Below are 20,915 nucleotides of genomic sequence, written 5' to 3' on the forward strand. Positions count from 1 at the left end.
AGCAACACAAGTTTTTGGGAGCAGTTACTCCTGTCAAGTGGAGAACTCTTTTTCTTTTTCAGGTACGCTAAAAACCCCCACATTTCCACAGCCTTTTGTTTGTAACCACAGGCAAGAGAAATCATGAGTATTTACTCAATGTCCTGGCTTTAGTGAAGCTGTACTAAGCCTTGCAAATAAAAAAATGAAATTAAGATCCAAGTGGAAGCTCAGAGAGAAACAACCAAGCAATGACAAAGATGTCAGGCAGTGCAGGATGATGCTTCTGTTGCAACTATGTAGCTCTCCAACACAAGGTCAAGGCATTGGTATGTAGCTTTGTGAAAAAAATAGCTTGTGGAGCTGTTAATCTTTGTGCTATTTTTCCTCTCCCATCTTTCATACTATATTCTAGGGAAAAGACAAAAACAATTATCATTACCTCCCTTAATGTAATCCTGATCAGCCTCCACCCTACAGAAAAGTTGCAAATACCTTTCGGGTAAAATACTGCATTCCCTGCTCAAATGGAAGTGGCACACTAATTCACAGAGAAGCTAAATTTAAACAACAGTAAACGCACATAAAACTCACCAGAAATGGCCTACAATTCACAGAACTAAGATAGCCACACACCACACAATTAAATCAAACTAATTTCAGTTAATAACCCTCCTGTCTATTCACACGTCTGTAAGCTAAGGGAACACAGATGGAAGAGAAATACTTTTTAAAACCAATACATTTGTACTATAGTTATGCTTGGCATTACTCCACTGATATGGGCTCAATGCCTGCTTTTGCTTACTTATTCTCTTTATGAAGCAGCAATATAGTCATACACCTTTTTTTTTTTTTGTCTAACTGGCTGGTTCATCAAATTTTCTTGAATCAAGTCTTTCAAGACTGACATATTTTTTGATTCTTTTCAGTACCTGAGGTAGCAAAAATTATACCAGTTCATCAGTGGGTTTTGTTGTGTTTTGGTTTTGTTTTTAAATGTAAGACTATTGTTTATATGTAATGTATAATTCATTAATTTGCAGTATCTTGGAAAATAACATCTTGATTCTAGAAACATTCAGCATTCCTGAGTAGAACATATTGAGGAATAAAAGCACTTGATCTTGAACAAGTCACTCTGCTACTGCAGTTCATTTTAGATTATAAATGCCTGCTAAACTGAAAACATAGGAACAGATAAAAATGGAAAAGGTGGCAGAAAGGCTTTGAAGACATGAACAAAAGTGGTTTTGATTAATAGCACTTTCCTGCTCTGTCATCACACATGGCCTTCTAATTTTCAGGTCTCATTTCAGGAGAAGACAAAAATACACACTAACCCCAAATCTGTTTGAAGACTGCTTTTGCCATAAATCAAATTGCAGCGCAGCTTCTAGCAAATTGCTAATTTCTGTTTGAGTTATCCACTGAATCCCAAAGCCCATTCAGACACATCAGCTAGCTCTTGTTTGCACTGCATACTTAATAAAAGTCCTTCTGCTTGCTTAAAGGCAGAAAAGAAAAAAAAAAAGTACAAACATCACAATTATTCCCTCCTCTTTGGTCTCGTTACAGCTTTCATTAGTGCTGGTTTTATGAAAGATGCTTTTCTGAACACTACCCAACTTTAAAGTTACTACTGGCCAGAAGCAGGATTTGTCTACATAAACTTTCAAGTTGTTAAACAAATCAGTCATTTCTGAGTTATTCAAAGCACTAAAATAGGAGAGAAGTAGATAGTCCATCAGTTTGGAAAATAACTTTTTGGTGTATTAATGACCCCATGTTAAAACAAAAAATTCTCTTTTAAGCGAACCATACAAATTAGTACTGTGTTAAGCAAGAGATGTGGCCTAAGCCAAAACAAGATGGGCATTTAGTGATGAGGACCAGTGAAGGCAAATGGACCCACTCCACTTCCACTAAAATCAACGAACTCAAGTTCAATGCACAAACCTTCAGCAGATGCAGGACCCCCATGGGATCACAATGCAAACAGGGTAAGAGGAATAACAAATAAGCCCTAAGCCTTCAGATACTTCTATATTTGCCAGAATATTTTTGGATACTGGACAAAAACTAATTTCTAAAAGGCTTTTTGACTGTCATTTGTAAATTTATGTCACTATTTGGTCTACTATTGTGGGAACAATAACTAATTGATCACTGCAGATGCTGTCAGCAGCTGAGAACTAAGAAGAAAAGGTTCATTTCTGCTTAAAAAAATCCTTGAAAAGCAAAACTTTAAAGTATTTTATTAAACAGTCTCTTCTTCCACCTCTTGAGGCCAATGTAAAGCCAGGAAGCTCCCCACCCATGCTCATTATTTGTCCCCACAGCATTCTCTCAAAAGGTATTTTTCTCTTTGCATTCACATTAAATCTTGTTGGTCGCACACAGTATTATTCCCCTCTACTCCTGTTCTGAAGTGGACTCAAGTTTCTTTCAGTTCAGCTTTGTCATCCTAAAGAAGAGTCAGTCTGCTTCCAATGCATTTAGATCCATTAAAGAAAATACACCGGTAAAGTACAGTAATGGCTATTTCACCACATTTATTATACTGGTTTCTTTGTAAACCTTCTACAGTTGTTCTACTAGATTTTTTTTTTTCACCATAGATAATCCTCCCTTTCTCATTGCTTGATTTGCTTCCATCTTTTATCTTTCTCATTCCCATCTGAACACCACCCTGAGGACAGCTTTTACTGCCCACTTGCATATTTGTATAGGTCAGAAACATGACTTTAACACTCCAGTAATTTTGGCAAAGGTTCATTTACTTCCACTGCAAACCCACGGAACATTTTTCTGGTTTTGGTTGGTATGGTTGCGTTTTTGTTTGGTTTGGTCTGTTTTGCTTTTTAAAAAAACCCAACACTATTACTTTCCTGCTTAAAGTCTATATGAATTCTCAGTACATTTTTCCAACAATATTCTACCTCTTGTAGCTACTGAATTTCAAATATTAGGCCTGTTCTCCTGTTCAGAATGAACACTGATGCTTCCCAACGATCCCTTCTACATAAACACCAAGTTTAACACTCCTGTACCGGTCAAGATGTTTTTTTTCTGCAAGCAGAGAGGAAGGCAGCTCTCAGAGTTCCCGCACTCTCCTCCTCTCCTTTCTCTTCCCTATTCCCTTGGAAACCTTTCAGACTGAAACACAACCACATGATTTAAAGAAAAACATCAGGCCCTGAAAACTTATGCAGGTGTTTTTCCTTGCAATGAGAAGCTTTCACCAGGGCACACCAGTAATAACAAGGTAGGTACAAATTATTACACTCAATCTAAGCAAAAGCTCTCAACCCTTGGCGATCCGTTTGAGCTCTCCTGTGGTGTGTGCTTTATGCTTTGCTTTTTACATTTTACATGTATGATTTTGGACCTCAGCAGCAGCTCCGTTTTCAAAAAGTGCTGGGGAAGTGCCCTGGTACCCAAGGTCTGGCGAGGTGCATGCACATTTTTAATCGCAAACGATGACAGAGTGAGGAGGGAAAAGGAAACAACTCCAGCTGCATGATGATACAATGTCACCACATATTTTCTGGATGCTACCTTTGTTGCTTGAAATGGGACAGAGCGCAGCAACTTTTGCAGGTGCTCTGAAGAATTATAACGCACAATAAATAAATACAATTTTAAAAATAAAAGAAATAATTTATAGGAGATATACACTCCATCAGGAGCTATTCTGCCCTGAGTGTCAGAGGTCTGGGTTCCCTGCATGTCATTGAAAAAGATCTCTGTAGCCAAATTTCAGACTTCTGCAGGCTTCACTTCACCTTCGCTCCCCTTACTTAAACGTTCTAAAGCACCGTTGATTTGCACTTGTGTATTGTCATAGCTGGCTTTTCTAAAACAGAAAACACTCTGTACCTGATATTAACTTTCTACATTATTAGGTTTAAGTTTAGAAAACCCTCAGTGTTTGCTTTCACTAAACTCCTTGGTATGGCTAGTTTAATATTTAACAAAGTTTTAGGCAAGGTAAAGAACTGGCTTTTTTTTTTTTTTCTTTTTCAAAAATCCCAGTGTGACTTTGCCCTCGTTAGGCTAACAATAGGCTGTTCCATCGCTGAGCACATGGATAACTGCAAACACTGGTGAAAGGTTTGGAAGACAAAGGGAGAAAGGCGGATACGTGGCGGTGCCAAAGTCACTTTGACAGAGGTTCTCCGGTGCGTAGCAACAATACAACAGCCTGAACTGTTTAACGCTCACTTAAACATAACATCAGGCTTCATGTAATATCTATAAATAACAATGCTACTTTAAGTGGTGGGAGTGCCAGAACTTCATTTTAAAGTGTTCTAACTCAGTGATTTATACACTGCTATCAAACTACTGTATTATAAATGGAAAATATAAAGCTTCATATGTCCAATTTTCTGACTTTTCTTAATATATCTGTACAGCAAGAAATCTTCCTGTTCCCTTCCTCCAAATCAAACAGATGGCCGGAGGAAGCAACGTGTCTGAAAAGCTCGGCTGTCGGCTCGCTACATTAGTCGTATATAACACCCCATCCACTCCCAGGCCTGTGTGAAATCACACAAGTTCAATGGAGAAAGCTACAGGACAAGCAACAGCAGAGAAAAAAAACCCCAAAAACCACAAAAATCACCCAAACCTCTGTGTTCAGCAGTTCTGCTTTTGTTTCCTACGGGAGTCTTGGAAGTGCAGTCAGAGCTAAACCCCCCACTGCTGATTAAAGGAAGAACAGGAAGGATTAAACCATTATCATGTCTTTAAATGCTAGTGAAGTCTGGTATGCGCCCCATGGAAAATCACAACAGGTGCCACCCCGGCCCAATTTCAATAACCCCTGCAACTCGAGGGGCTGAGCTCCTGCGCTAGCAACCCGCCTTTCAACTAGAAAGGCTCTGGCTAAATTAGCTGTAAAGCATCTGAACTAAAATGAGTATGGTGGTTTTGGCTCACTCAGCCTGTCTCCTTGTGATTTGTTACATCACATACTGTCACAAATTTGGCACAACTGGTGTCACTTTTACCGAAAACATGCCTTGAGGAGAAAGAGAAAACGAAGACCTGTACAGTAGTGTTGCATTTCTCTGGAGTGGGTTTAGAAACCCATTTGGTAGCTTTCTGCAGATAACGTTCTGCCTCCCTCCCTTTGAGCTCCTGTTCTGACCTCAACAGCCTGACTATGCCTGCAGAGGACATGACAGTCCAGTCACATTCGATCACACACAGATTATCCACCAGTTTCATGGAGCTGATGTTTAACATTGAATAGTGGTAAGAAAGAATTTACCAGAGGGATATTGATTTTTCATTTGTCAGCCAAATATCAGGCATAATTCTTGGATGTCCATCTCACTGCCTTAAGTTCACACTAGCGAATGAAGGGGAACTGACCTGGTGAGCCGGTTTGTGACAACAGGCTAGTTACTTTTTAAGAAATCAAAGATGACAAGCATCTAATTTTGCAAGTCGGTGAACATTCCCACTCAACGGGTGTGAAATAATGACACAGACAAATAATCTCTTCACCTCTGTTTAAATGACTGGAGAAAGGAACATGCATTTATCTGATTTATGTATGCAATTAGTTTAAGTGCACAGCTTGCTGCAATAGCACATGAATTTAGCAACATCAAATCACAGCAAAATTGTCAAAGGTCATACTTGTAACAGAAAGCTGAGTTACTGTTCAGCAGATCCAGTAGTGAGGTACACCTGGTCATTCTGCCTCTAACAAGTACGTGGTACATTTCTGCATCATTACTATAATGTGCTCCTTCTTAAATATAAACATTCAAGTTTTAGAAACATATTAATTTTTTCACCATGTCTGCAGGAGCTACAATTTCATACTACCATCAAATTAAGGTTGACATTTATAAATTACTCTGGTTTCACAATGGGTTTTGCTTGGCTAAGTGACTTCATATTACTTAACTTGTAAGAATAAATTCTTGTGGTTTGCTGTCACATGATGATATAATAATTTAGATTAGATGAAAAATTAATAAGAATAACAGTCCATACACCAGGACCAGGAAGCTTTTGTGTTTTAATCTGTCAATCATACCACTTTTATGGACAAGGCTTTCTGTTTTTCTGAATGGTGACTGCATCATGGAGGAGCAATCTTTAACTACCTTTTTCAGTGAAAAATACTGGAACTGTTTATATTTTGGGACTGTTTCTAGCAGAGGCCTTACCAACAATACAAGGATTTGCCTTAACAACTTGTAGTCTTACTCCAGTTTCTTCTGCAAGTGCAGATCATGGTCCTCAATGGGCATGTAGACCCTTGAACCCCTATAATAATTAGTCCTGCCTTTAATTTCCTGTTCTACAAAGGAAACAAATTGGGATGAAAGGGCCTTAAAAACAAAATTGCAGAACTTCATGAACAAAGGGATGCTGATACAATAGTTCAGTTGCCCTTTCCATGCAAAAGTATTCCCAAAGCCGATGGGCCATCGAGTCAGAGTGGCCTGTAAGCTAAACACAACAGAGACAGGGGCTGGGGTAATTACAAGTGAAACACAGAAAAACAAAAGGTGACAAGGACAGAAAATGCCACAGTCCATCCCTTTATGGACCTTGAGCAAGGCCTTACTAGCAGGACAGCATTTTGCAATATCACAATAAATCTCAGTGCTTTCCTCCCTCTCCACAGCTTCATACTCTTTGACCTTACAGCCAGACTCCCGAGTCTGATACAGTCTGGATTTTTACCCCATTTTCCGTAGCAAATCTCTACAGAACAAGTTGCAAGGAAGGAGACAAAGACCCAAACTGTCAGTATATGCAAGTCAGGATGTCATTTCACACCTAGGAGTAGGCTTGTATTTTCTTCTGCTTTTAAAGTTCTAATATTATCGAGGGAATGAGATAGAAAAGAAAAATGCAGCAAGACAGCATGCTAAGGATAACTCCAGAGATGGTAAATGCAAGTCTACCAAACACATGAAAACAACTGCAAGGAAATAGCATACTTTTCAAACAAAGTTGCCTGGGGACCAATTTTTCTATGCTTACAGTCAGCTTCCAAGTGTGTTCCCTCTGCTGAAGGCAGCATGTGCTTAACACATGTGCTGGCTTGGGATTAGGCAACTGACAGTTGTGGGTATTGCAGAATACGCTGACATTCCTGAGCAGCTCTGCTGGAAGGGGATTATATATCCCAGTGGTATCAGGCTGAGAAAGGCCCTGGGAATAAGGAAATTGGCACATGTGGGTAACTGGTCACTTAAAACTGCAAGCTTCAAACGCTTGTATTACAAACCTTCCTCATCCCATCCTCATACTCAGCTGCCAAGCCCAGGAGGAACGAAGGTCATTGATTGCGATGAAACCCTCCTCTCCAAGCAGCAAACCAGCTTTTCTGGTCGACAGCTATACCAGCTCACCACAGGACCCCTGTGATCCCACCAGACCCCTGTAAGTGAAGCAGGATGCTGCTTGCCCAGCTCCTGTACTGGAAGGCAGGACATGGTGCTGGTAGTGCTGTGCCCGGTGCCCAGCCTCTCTGGTCCCCACTGCGCCAGCAGCTCACCCTCTGACAACAGCGTTTCAAAGATGCTGGGAAAGAGGAGGCAATTTTGCATCAGAAATGTAACGTTCGAAGTCCTGACCACTTCTGACCATCACAGATCTTGCTGTGCTGTCCACGAGAACAGTTCCTCTCCTGGCCAAGCTCCAGTTTGCATAACTGCATTTATTGGCTAATTATACTTTCTTAAATTGTCCCAGCAGTTTCAATTTGCCATGGTACTATTCACTTCCTTTCAAGATGCCGTGGAGTATTATAGTGTGCTGACAAGCAGCTGTTACATTTCACCCAAGAAGTGACTGCATGGCAGTGGTGGGTGGAAGCCATTCCATTGCACCTGGTACCAAGACTGTCAAATGCTTTGGGGGTGAGCAATGCTACATAAGCATAGGGTAATAGTTAGCTACCAAATAGTAATGTAACTCACTGCAATGTAGCTAGGACGTTGTGGGCATTTTTTTTTTGAAACTGAATATAATCTTGTAAAAAGCTTCTCCCTCTGGTGGGTGAACAGAACATTATAGCTTAATAAAAATGAAATGAGAACTATTATAAATTCTAGACCGTACACTTAACACACAGTAACAGCCACAATTTGACTTATTTCAACAACTGAAAAAAACAGCAATACAGACAAGAGAGGTTGCTAGCAAATATGTTATTTGGAAACCTCTGTCCAGGTAGATGCCACTGCTGCACTGTGTGCACAGACCCCACCAGCCCCAAATCTTCAACCCCTTGTGCACCCAACGTGCCAAAGATCTGACCTTTTTTGTTCATTGGTTTGACAAGTCAGGCTTCTTACCCATGCCTTAAAAGTACGTGTGAGGCAACTGGCCCTTATTTCCTCTACCAAACCATGGTGGAATCCTGCAATATCAGGATTTTACTCCAGAGAGGGATAAAACCTCTGTTACCTTCACAGTGCATGACCAGCATAGTAGCGTTCGTGGGTACCCCATGAGTGCCTCTCAACAGAGGATGAGGATAGTTCAGCTGCAAAGGTGCCATCATTGCGAGATCACTTGGATCATGACTGACTTCTGTAAAAAGAAACCCAGTGCCTGAAGCATCTCCAGGGTTGCTATCTCAGCTATTCATTTTAGACCATCTTTTTCCTCCTCAGCTTTTTCTTGTCAGGTTATGAAACAGAGATCAATGGAGATCACATCTCAGTTCCAACAAAATTCCTCTGAGACCCTCAGGCATCTCTGCACAATCTCAAAAGAAGAAGAAAAAAAAAACCACAACCAAAAAAAACCCAAACCCTAAACCAAAACCCAAGAAAAACCCCCATGCTACTTTTAATAAAAAACCATAAGGGTGTTATCTGGTGGCCTATGGAAGAAAGGCAGATTCCAGCTAATAAACTAAAAAATGTTGTCTGACCAAATGATTTGGTATCTGAGTAGTCAGACACCTTAATAAAAAAAAAAAATCACTGGTAATATTCATGCCACATCATCAAACATCTTTTTATTAAGATGACAGCTTCTCCAGACACAAACAAAATCCTGCAACATATCTGCTTTGCTATGGAAACAACTTGGTGTTATATACAATATTCATTAGAAGGGTGAGTGCTGTTAGAGCTACAAAACTGTACTGCAAAGAAGTTTCTGCTGTTAATAGCATACTGATACACGCATTTACATAAGATTATGTCTCGCTTCTCATTATTTCCTAAGCTAGATTTCAACTATGAAATCAATGAGGCTCCAAAGGAAGGGTCTTTTTGTTTGTTTAAAACTTTGTCAGGCCTATGATCTACTAAGCCAAATTTTGTTTGGCCTGTGAAGTACTGGCAATTTTACTTTAAAGAACACTTTATGCTCACAGACTGCAAACAAACAGCAGAATTAATGACAGAAGTCCAAACATGTCCTGAAACGGTTACAGTGTTTTTTCTTCAACATCTGACTAATTTTATCAAAACACTCAAGTATTGAAACAGTTTTACCTGTCAGACTGCAGGTTTCAGCCTTATTGAGTAAGCTCAGGTAAGGCAAAACTTTGGATATTTTTATTTTTCCAGTTGCACATTTTATGAAACTTTGTGTTTTCAATGCCTCTCTCTCCTACATTTTTTATTTCTGGCTCCTCCAATATTTTTGAGGGAGGTAATATCTTTGCTGCTTTGGAAGTTAAGCACTACATCCCAGGCCACTATGGCAAAGCAGCACAGTGTTGACATCCTCACAAGTGTTGTCTTCCACCATCTTCTCTATCAATATGAATTTCGTAAGTTTTTTGTAAGCTATTCTGGAACATAACAACCAAAAATTGTTTGGCTGGCTCTACCCCTCACCTACCTATCTGGTACCTCTAATGTGAAAAAAGACATTTTCATCTTATCCAGAGCATGGGCACAGATTTTCACAGAAGGATGGAAATAAGTGTAATTTAACTAATCCACATAAATCTTTCTCCTTAACGTACCCATCATAAATATATATATATATATATATATATATATATTTCAAACATTAGACTAATATTAATACCAAAGCATGCTAGTAGGATTCAGCAATTAAACACCTACCAACATACTGAAAAAGGGTGTGGTACTGCTGAAATCCCAAGCTGATAGGTGGTTTCAGTGCAAGTGAAATAAATTTATCACTTGGGGAGACAGAAAAAGAGTTACACCAAACACGTAGTGCAGTCAGTCACTTACAAAAATGCAGGATTATCATATTCCCACAAATGCTTGCCTTCAGTACACATGCTACCAAAAACATAACTTTAAGAAGAGTTGGGTTTTTTTCCCCTCTAATGCTAGCTAACTCAAAGAAGTAAACAATGCTAGAATTAAAATGACCTAAACTTAAACAAGTCTTTACCTTGCCCTTAAGAATATACTCACTAGTTGATGGGTAAGTACAGACATGACAGCGTATTGCCATCTTGAGGCTTAATGCAGAACTGCATGTCCCGAAACACTTTCTTACCAGGCACCCAGTAATTTAGCCAGATGTGCCAAAGCCATTATAAAACAAACCGCATTAACACCGTATGTTTTATCTTTATTTTTATGTCAGGGCCTCTGTAGTTCCTTTTCTGGACTGGATATACTTTTAAAGAGGGGAAAATCTTTAACAGTAGAAATAAAAAAAAAAAAAAAAAAAAAAAAAGCTATTTAGCACCTTAGATCCTGTCAGGAGAATCAAGAATATTCACCTCATTCTCAAAGAAAAAATCTGAAGTTAAAGCTTAATTAGTAACACAGATTTCCCAGATCCTTTGAAATTCCTACTCAAGTTTGGTTCAGCACCAAAGACTGATTCAACTTAAGAAACAAGTTACATTAAAAGATTACACCAAATTACTGCATAGAATATTATGAAAATATAGGTACACAATTACACATACAACGTTTCTTAATACAGATATGGTTATAAGATAGGAGTGTAGAGAAAATGGCATGCTTTCCAGACATAAGACTATGGTGCTGGTTGAAAGGGGTAAGAATCACCAAACTACAGTCAATAGCTATTTAAACTGTCCTTGCAAGAACCCACTTTTAAACAAATCTTCATATCACAAACCCATGCAACACTCTGGCACCCTGCTCAAATAAAACCTACAAATGCCAAATACCACTGTATTGTTTTAATTTTTTTTTTTTTTTTTTAAATTAACATCTACTTCAGAAAAGATCACTTGGAAAACATATCTGTTGATATTCCCATCCCTGAAATGGCATGGAATATGCTTTGCTGAATTTACAGCCACATGGGAAGCGTTAAATTAAAACTGTGAGGGAGGTGTGCATGTATATATATCTATATACATTCTATTGGTATGTATGCTTTTAATAGAGGTCAGAGACATCTGATTTTGCTCGTCTGTGAAACCAATTAAATCTGTGAGGCTACTGGTTTACTAAAACTGCTAAACCTGTTTTTCTTCTCCTCTTTTGTAAACAAACTGGCCGGTACTCAAAACACATAAATAGCCATTTGAAGGCTGCTGTTTATACCCTCATGGTCAAGTATATTTTCCTGAGCTATCCAAGGGTCTTTAAGCAAACAAGAAAAAGCCTCACTGAAGGTTACCTGCTTGGTTCGCAGGCTGCCAGCCTGAGTACTTGGCAGCACCCGGGGGTCCCGTTGGCTTGAGGGCTGCGGCAGATGTGGTGCTGGTGGAAGAAGGTCTCACATCCACATTTTCTTGGCGGGCAGGCACGGTCCTCGCCGAGGTGGACACAAAAGCGGCAGACTGGGTAGCCTCCAGGGAATCACTGTTCAGAAATGAGGGAGGAAAAAATAAAACACGTTTCTTGCTAGAACAAGAACTAGCTGAAGTGAAAGTGTTTGTGAAATGGGAGATGTGGAGTGACACCCCTGCACCCTGGTGCAACAGAGCAGCACCCACTACTCTGTCATCACCAATGCCGGGGTGATCATCCCAGGACAACGCTGTGCAAGTTATTTTTAAGCTATTTTTTTAAGAACTGGACACTTGAGTAAATTCTGCCAAACATCAATCTAGACAACTAAAGCCCTTCACAATTTCCATTTAAAATAATTAAGTGTTGGCATGACACATGTTACAGCAAAACCCTTACTGTAAATTTGGTATACTCTCAGATTTTTTCAATACTTTTTTTTTCTTGGAGAGTAGGCAAATACTCATATAGTCAGATTATACTTGTAGATCATAATAAAAATAATCAATCTAAAACTGATTTAATTAAATGCAATTTTCTTCTGTGGGCCACTGCTCCTCCAAAAAATTAAGTATTTTAAACGAGCTATAAGTTGCATCATTCACAAAATAATGTGCACAGTATTTTATATTGCCTCTTTAGAGCAGTTTACAGCTGCTTCTATATTTTAAGGGTTAGCATAACTCTTTTAGCTATTTAAAAAACACATGATGAAAACTGTACTTAATCACAATTTACATAGAGTATAACTAGACACTAATTACATTGCCAGCAAGAAAATTTTTCATTTCTCATTTCCAAATGCTGTTCAAGAATGAGAAAGCTATCATAAAAAAAATTTATGCAGTGCAACAGTATTTGTATAATGGATATTTGCCTTTGGGAAGCTGGAAATAAATATTTTCATTTAAAAAAAAAATCTTCAAAGTAGAGGAGTAATTGCTAATGAAGGTCATTTGCAAACTAAGAGGCTCACAAAAACAGGAAATGAACTCAACAACATTGCGAAATACAGCCAAAACAATTCCAAATACATATTTTGTGCAATCTGGAAAGCCATCATTTAACACATCAGAAGCCTTGTAGTCCTTCCCTAGTGAAGAAAAACAAATTTACAGCACACAGGCATCCTGCGTATTTCACCAGGGTCATTCACAGAATTATAGATTGTGCCAAGTTCATAAAGTAAAAATCCTTTAGCTACTCTTACAAGTATTGCACACGCACAAAATTGCCTTGTCCATACAACATGCAAGAACTTGAACACACCATGAGGCCAAAACGCAAGTTCATAATCTTGAATTTTTTTCTTTTGTCTCTAGATTTACAGGGTTAATAATTGATGTATTTGGAATCTTTTTCTGGGTAAGGGATAAAAAAAAAAAAATCACAGTTCAGAGAATACATCTGAATGCTCAGTTTAATGAGTAACAGCTACTGCATTTGTAGGCTTTTGATAAGAGCGGTAGCTGTGCCGAACTGACACCCTGATGGATTTGCTATAGGCAGCGCGCACCAGCCCAGTGAAGCACAAAGTGAGACCCTGCATTCTGTTAGATTCAAATGTTAAAAGACACTTAAAGACATTTGTATGGTGCAGATGGAGGCATTTCAGGTATGCAGTAGTCTCCTTAAAGGCTTGGGATACGAGTCTTTTTAACAACAGATTTTGAAGCAGCAGAGATATACTGCGTAAAAGTGCCATTGCAGAGCGAAGGAAAAAGGATGGGAAGCCATCCTCTGATGCTAAGTAGCAGGCTCAGGAGTTGAAGACAAGGCAGTTTAGGACTGGCTTCCACTATGAAAAAAGTGCGTGTCTGCAAATCCAGTGTCACAGAAACGTCCTTCTATACTGTTAAGTACATTTGACATGTAACCCATCAAACCTGCACCAGGACAGAGCCCCATTACAACTTGAAGAATTCCTCAAAACACTGTTGGTCTTAAAAAGCCCAGTTTCCTCCTTCTCCATCCAAAAGACTCATCACCACTTGTCAAATCACTTTTCAAGTCTAGCACCTCTTTACTGCCTTTGTCTGGAACATATAAATCATAAACCATACAAATCATCTGTCATAAATAAGAAAATCCTGCTGAGCCAGCAGCTGTCTTTACACAGAACAGGCTACTTAAGCAAAAAATGGATGCAAGACAAGCGAAAAGGGTATCCTTCAGGCAGGAGGAGGATAGAAAAAATGCAGAAATGGCTAAGGTGTGCTGCTGGCAAACTGCAGCCTTATAGGAGGTATAGGCGAGGAAATAGTGACACTAGCCACAAGGCTACTTGCAATGCCAATTTGTACTTCCACCATTGCTATTTTCATGGTTTAACACTGAGGCTTTTCCATGACATTGCATGCTAGCTCCTGAAGCAACCGATTACTGGAGACCTTTAGACTTTAGTGTAGAAAACTAAAAGACTGGAAAGGTGAATCCTGATGCCCCAAAATAAAAGACAATGATAAACCCAGCTGTAAAACCTGTGACTTTTGACCAGCTCTGGTGGGCCATATGCCAGGAGCCTACAGCAGAGAGAAGCTTCCCAAGGGAAAAGCTTGAAGCTATCACTCTGACAGAGTGGACTGTGTTGGCCTTAGGGCAAAACTTCTGACAGGTCTTGGACGCCCTTTGTACTTCATGCCTGGTTCTTTCAAGCAAGAGTTGGACAAATTCAAGCTGGCACTACAGCCTGTTAATTTAACAGGCAGGCTGCTAGTGCAGCTTGGCAAGTTTCTCCAGTGTGATATTGCCCAGCTACGGTGGGCTGCAGGGAATAGTGCACATGCCGTTTTTCCTGAATCGCAGCCTCTAATCACACAGTTGCCTGCGAACACACATGCAGTGTTCTCTGTAGAGAGAGATTAAATCCATCTTTGTCTTATTTTAAAAGAAGTGCCTGCACCCTAGAGATGTTCAACCCTTTACGCGCTAAACTTCTTCACATTCATGCCTCAACATTTTCCTTTATGTTCTTCAACGATGAGAAACACTCAAGCTCCAATTATTTTTATCCATCTTTATAAATATGTGTCTTTTCAGAAATGCACTTACCTTCCACAAAGTAGCTGTACAATACCCACAATTAGCCCTACTGGTATTTTGTAACTCACTAGTATATTGTACAATGACGAATCAAGATTCATTACCTAGCAAATACATGGTTTGAAGAGAGTGAAATATATACAGAAATTCAAGAAAATGAATAGGTTATGGAAGAGACCTCCCATCTGCTTTTCAGTGTTGTCACTAGAAAACTGAAGAAGGAATGATAAACCTTATGTGTTTACCAAGTTCCGCATGAGCAGCTTTCTCAGACTTCCCAGATGACACTCATAGGTCAGGTTCAGGTCAAGCACATTTTGGTGTCAAAACACTTGTACTGTTATTAATGACAAGCCTACCTTCTAATTCTAGTTTTAACCTTTTAACTCTGTTTTGTAACTCTTAAATTATTCCTTCTCCACCTGATGAATATTTACAGCAAAAATGAAAGTTTTCCATGATGAAAACTAATGCAACCAAGAGTCATATCCATTTTAAGAAAGATGATGTTGCTTGCAAGATATGAATGCTCTGCTGTCAAGATTTGAGCAAAGGGTTTCCACACTGCAAGAATGAAGGAACGGTGGAATATGAGCCTTGACTGACCCAATCTTGTGTCCTGAGAACCTATGGTGTGTTTAGTAAGTTATGGGAAGATTAATCAAAATAATCCTGAAAGTGGGTTGCAAGGGAAATAGATTACAAAAGCCCAAGAGAAAAGTCTAGCAAAGAAGCAAGTCAAAGATAACTCTCTCTTTGGCATATGCCAGCTCATACACGACATACTCTCCGGAGCTTCCATGGAGAACAACTCCTGCACAGTAGAGTCCCACTCTACCAGAGTAGTGACACATACGAAAAAGAAACAAGTTTCTGGGGGGGCAGTCTGAGACCTGGGGGCAGAGACAGGTGTGTGTGTCGCCAGTGCAAACTTTATCCAGAGCTCACAACAGGCTCCTCCAACTTACCCCCTCCTGATCAACAAAAGCAGGAGTGGAAACAGGCAAAATAGACTAAAAAGCAAGTAATAATTCCCCTGCTATTCCTCCTCATCTTTCTTCACAAATATCAAGCACTATATTACACCCTGGTTTTTGGTGGGAGGACAGGGAGAACAAGACAGTTGCCAGATGTCTCGTCCCCTTGCTGAACACGGTACTGAGATTCTTGGATGCTACAGAGAGGCGAGGGGCAAGGAACCTCTGGAGAAGGTTACACATGAAATGAGCAATAGTTTTTCACAGACCACTCTAGGTTATTTGCATCCATACCACACCCGCTTCTTTCTCAGAATCAGGCGCACCAGAAAAGGCTGTACATGTTTCAGAAGCATTTTAAGAAATTTGCACTGGAAAATTCTTCTGAATGTATTTAGAGGTTTTGACCCCCACCCCCTTCTCCCCCCACAAATCCCATAGAACAAAAAGACATGGTCTAGGGCTATAGATGCCTAAACATACCCTCCATCCTTCCATGGAAACTTCTATGCAATGCTGCCTAGAACCTCTTCACACACTCTTTAGAGAAGATAACTATGTGTCATCTTGTTATTAGCCAAAGGAGAAGCTACGGTCCTAACTGAAAATGAAATACAGCTTGTTGTTGTGTAACTTCTAACACCACTAAAATGGTAACAAGGGCCAAATCTCTCAGAGTTTCCCAAGCAGGTTCAAGAGGTCTGGGTAGACTTTTTCCCTCATGCAAGCCCAAGATACCAGGTTATCCATCTGTAAACATTACCATATGAGTCCTGAGCTCAGTCTGCTACATCAGTATTTTCCTAATAGTTCTCTGGATTATAAATGACATTTTAACTCCCACTTCTTGTCCAGAACAACTGCATGAGTCGGGAACAAGTCCCCTGTGGTCTGAGGAAGCTTGCTGATAGGAAAGGTCATGTAGTATCTAAGAGACAGTCTGTAAATTCTTTCTTCAGATGGCTAGGAATTGTGTGAGGTTATTTTCCCTCAAGAACACTAAATCTTTAAAGACAAAAACAAGATAAAAAAAAACCAAACCCACCAAAGACATGAGCAAATCTCTCCTCTTGGTTTCTGGCACAACCAAGTGGAATATGATAGCCTTGATTCTGCTTTATGGCTTCTAAAATCAAAATAGTTTAAGAAAAATCAAGACTTCCCTTGCATTACCCATTGCTGCCTGTTGGTTGTCTGTTAACCCCAAGCAGGCATCAAGCACACTGTAGAAACCTGAATAAATGGCTTCTAAAACATACACACAGTGCTTGATACAGCACTGAAGGAAAAAAAAAAAACACCAAACCATGAACTTTTCAAAACACTTATATTAAAGAAATTTTACAACTTCTAAGTAAGGAAAGAATGATTTGTCTGCCATAAGACCAAGTAAACTGTTATACAGCTGCTTCTCCAAAGCAAGGTATTAGCACAGCTGAGATGAATCTCAGATCTTAATTTCTTGTTTTAAGCGATGTTGTTTAAGTCATGCACTTCACATGATGCATTTCAGACAGTATAGAATCACAGAATCATAGCATAGTTTGGGTTGGAAGGGACCTTTAAAGGCCATCTAGTCCAAGCCCCCTGCAAGAAGCAGGGACATCTCCAACCAGATCAGGTTGCTCAGAGCCCCGTCCAAGCTGGCCTTGAATGTTTCCAGGGATGGGGCATCCACCACCTCTCTGGGCAACCTGGTCCAGTGTTCCACCACTCTCATAGTAAAAAATGTTTTTCTTATGTCCAGTCTGAACCTACCTCCCTCTATTTTAAAACCATTACCCCTCAACCTATCACAATAAGCCATGCTGAAGAGTTTCTCCTCATCTTTCTTGTAAGCCCCCTTTAGATACTGGAAAGATGCAATAAGGTCTCCCCAGAGCCTCCTCTTCTCCAGGCTGAACAGCCCCAACTCTCTCAGCCTGTCCTCATAGGAGAGGTGCTCCAGCCCTCTCATCATCTTCGTGGCCCTCCTCTGGACTCACTCCAACAGGTCCATGTCCTTCTTATGTTGTGAGCTCCGGAGCTGGACACAGTACTTCAGGTGGAGTATCAAAATACACATTAGGTGAAGACATATAGAGGAGATCAGAAAAAGCCAGGTATAAGAACGATGATAGAACCACATGAACAAGGGAAATACTCATGTGCTTTTGCAAGGGCTTTCTGGTGTAACAATAGAGAAACAGAAGGCAAGAAATACTGAGTCCTGACCTTGTTCCCACCTCTACTGCAAACCCACGGTCTTAGTCAGCTTTTAAAAACAGTATTTACATTTCATATTATCATAGGAGTGTCCCAATAACTTGGAAGAAAGAAGAAAATGCAAAATAAAATAATAAAATGAAAGAGCAGAGAAAGTTGTGTGGGTGGAGGTATTTCCATATCAGGGTACGGTGAGGGTGTACATAACCTTTCTGTAAGCAGTGCTGTACACAGAAACAATTCAAATCATCTTTCAGAATAAGTATTCTCTCAGAGTCAACACCACTGTTTACCTCACAAGGCCAGACTATCCTCATTTTAAGTAATTGTACATGGCATAGTGTCAGGTAGATAAAGCAAAAGCCATGTCAATGTGCATTCTTGCTAATGTCTCCCAAAATTTCACAGTGTTTTTGCCACACAATTTAATTTTAGATCAGAGCTCCAATTTTTGGAAATGCAAGATATTAAATACATCATTTCCTTTGCTGCATATATGTAGTTTGTTAAAAAACACAAACTCCCATAAACTTAAGGCTATGCTGTTGCCATTAGGATGAACTCTTAGCTTAGTAAAAAAAAAAAAAAAAAAAAAAGGTCAATTTATGAGGAGTCTAGTAGGGGAAGAAAATGTGTGGATGTGCAGCACCACTTCAGGCCAGTGAATAACAGATATTAAGTCAGAAAGAGGTCAAGTTCTCTGGCAGCTACCCAGTAGAGAGCAGTTTAAGACAGCCAGCTTTTTGGAACAGAGACAACGAAGTAAGAGGGATAAAAGTGAAATATTTCTGGAGTCACTCTACTGCAGAACAAAATATAAAACCTGCTTTTGTTATAGCTACAACCTTCTTGAGTTTTCCCCCAGAAATAATGCAAACAAGCCAAAGCTACTTGGGTAAAATAGATTCATTGCCTTTTCATGAAAGTTATACAAGATAGAGCCGGAAAACACAAAACCAAGAGCTGTTTAAGCTTATTGGTTGGCTTTCTTGGCCGAGCTAGATGTTTTTTGAACAATTTATTCCACCATACAATGTTGTATACTCATCTCTTTAGTTATGGGACATAAGATTTCAGCTCTCTTTCCTTATCAACTATTGTGAAGTGAGCTACTGTTTAAAATAATTTTTCAGCATTATATTCATGCACATATTATGTCATTAAGTTGACAGTAATGCAAAGACATTTTAATAGCCAGTTTCTCACACTCATTGGGACATTTCTCTCAAATCTATTATATTTTTCCTTTTTTTTAACTGATAATTGATCAGTTTTGCCTGATACTTGTTAAACTTGAATTACAATAAGTACTTACTGACAGTAAATTGTAAGCATAGTTTAAAATCTTTTATGTGTTTTTCTGACATGTTTCTCAACACATACAATGAGGCTGTGCTCCTTTTTTCACTAGCATGAAGCAGCATAAAGCTTCATTTCTATGGCTCCATCTACCAGCAACCTCTTCCCCCTAACTGGAGGAATCCTTCAAAAATGCAGTTTATGCATAACGTGCTCAGACTAACAGTACTACTACATCACATTTCCCAAATTTTAGGTCATATCCTACTTAGGATGTCCCTAACAGTCTGAAAATCGTATGCTTCCTCTATGGCCCTAGGCCACAGCCTGTATGCCGCAACCTGAACCAGGTTATTGGCTATTGGCAATGGTTTAAGAGAAAATTTGATCTTTACAAGTTTAGAAATAACATAAAAAAACCTAAGAATCTGTAGATGTTTTTTTCAAGCCATTCAATCTGGATCTTGATACATCCAACACCAACGAGGTCTTCTGAGCATGTTCATATATTTTCACTGCTGTCTCTGTACTCCCAGTATACCTCCTGGCTCCTTGGCATGTGTCTCTTCAGCTCTGCTGATCAGAAGAGCACAACAAAGAAAAATCTCAAAACTGTGCTTCAGCTATGGTGGGATGAAAGAAATTCTCCATGGCTTTTTGCCTTTCCCAATGGGCAGTCACACATACTCATAAAGGACAGCAACCAGAGTTGGTTGAGGAATTTCCACTTTATAGCAGAAGTAAGTGTTTGCATCTTCAAAACCAAACCTTTAAACCTAGGGGAATTTCTCCCCATACGGTGATGGAACGATGGATAAACATAAAGCCAGGTTCAGAGTCAGGAACGGGAATGTTTCCATTCTTGTAACAATCTACCTTCATTTGTGGCTTATGCCATAAACACTGCACATTAGCAAGTGAAGGAAAAAAGAAAAGGGAAGTCAGGGAATTAACTTTCACCATCATTATTAGCTCTACTAAAGTATCAGTAAACAAACACGACAGCTGAAGAATAAAGTCTTGCTGGTAGCATGTCCTGGACTTTACCCATGGTGTACAGTTATCAGAACCCCTGGAGAGGTTTTCCCTTTGGATGCATACATAGAAAGAATTGCTAATAACTATCATTAAGTGGCAAAAAGAAAATTAGTATTTAAGCCTGTGTTATACCACTATAATTCTGTTAATATTATTATTTCCTTTTTAAAGTGGATATGCCACAACCTTAGAAATTTTGATACAACTTAAGATTGTCTGTTTGTGTCTAATAACTACCATTTCCCTTCCCCAAAGTTAGGGCTACTTTAGCCTTTTGTAGTGACTGAGGTCACCTGGGAAGCCATGAAACAGGATGGAAAGAGCTAAAACTTCTTACTTAAAATAAATTTCTACACCAAGTGGATCTCAGTTCTACTTATAATTGAGCCTTCTATCTAGAAGGGTTTTACTCTTGTGAAAATGCAAATAAGTACATGAAAACCCACAAATTACTTCTTCTTTAGTATTACTTAATACATGCCATCCCATAATATAACCAAATAGATTTCTGCCTCTGAGGCTGAATACCATTACATAAAAGTAGCTTTCCACCATGTTAACATAGCTGCGGTCAGGAAATGAGAACAAAAAGTCCTGTGCACTGAACAGAATCAGCGCTGGAACAAAGGGTCCAGACAGCAAATAAGTTTTAAAATAGTTATTTGCTGCA

General features: G+C 39.4%; 1 protein-coding gene across 3 annotated transcripts in view; it reads right to left on the reverse strand.

Annotated features, from left to right (window-relative positions):
• The window catches only part of PDLIM5 (PDZ and LIM domain 5), a 130,893-nt gene that overhangs the window by 17,622 nt on the left and 92,356 nt on the right, over positions 1-20,915 (reverse strand). For all 3 annotated transcript variants that reach the window (XM_086746127.1, XM_086746125.1, XM_086746124.1), the window contains one exon: positions 11,572-11,756. In XM_086746127.1, coding sequence (XP_086602253.1) covers positions 11,572-11,756 — 185 coding nt within the window. The remainder of the gene's footprint in view (positions 1-11,571; positions 11,757-20,915) is intronic.

This window comes from Chlamydotis macqueenii, chromosome 4 (genome assembly GCF_036417535.1).
Source record: "Chlamydotis macqueenii isolate bChlMac1 chromosome 4, bChlMac1.mat, whole genome shotgun sequence".
Classification (NCBI taxonomy): Eukaryota; Metazoa; Chordata; class Aves; order Otidiformes; family Otididae; genus Chlamydotis; species Chlamydotis macqueenii.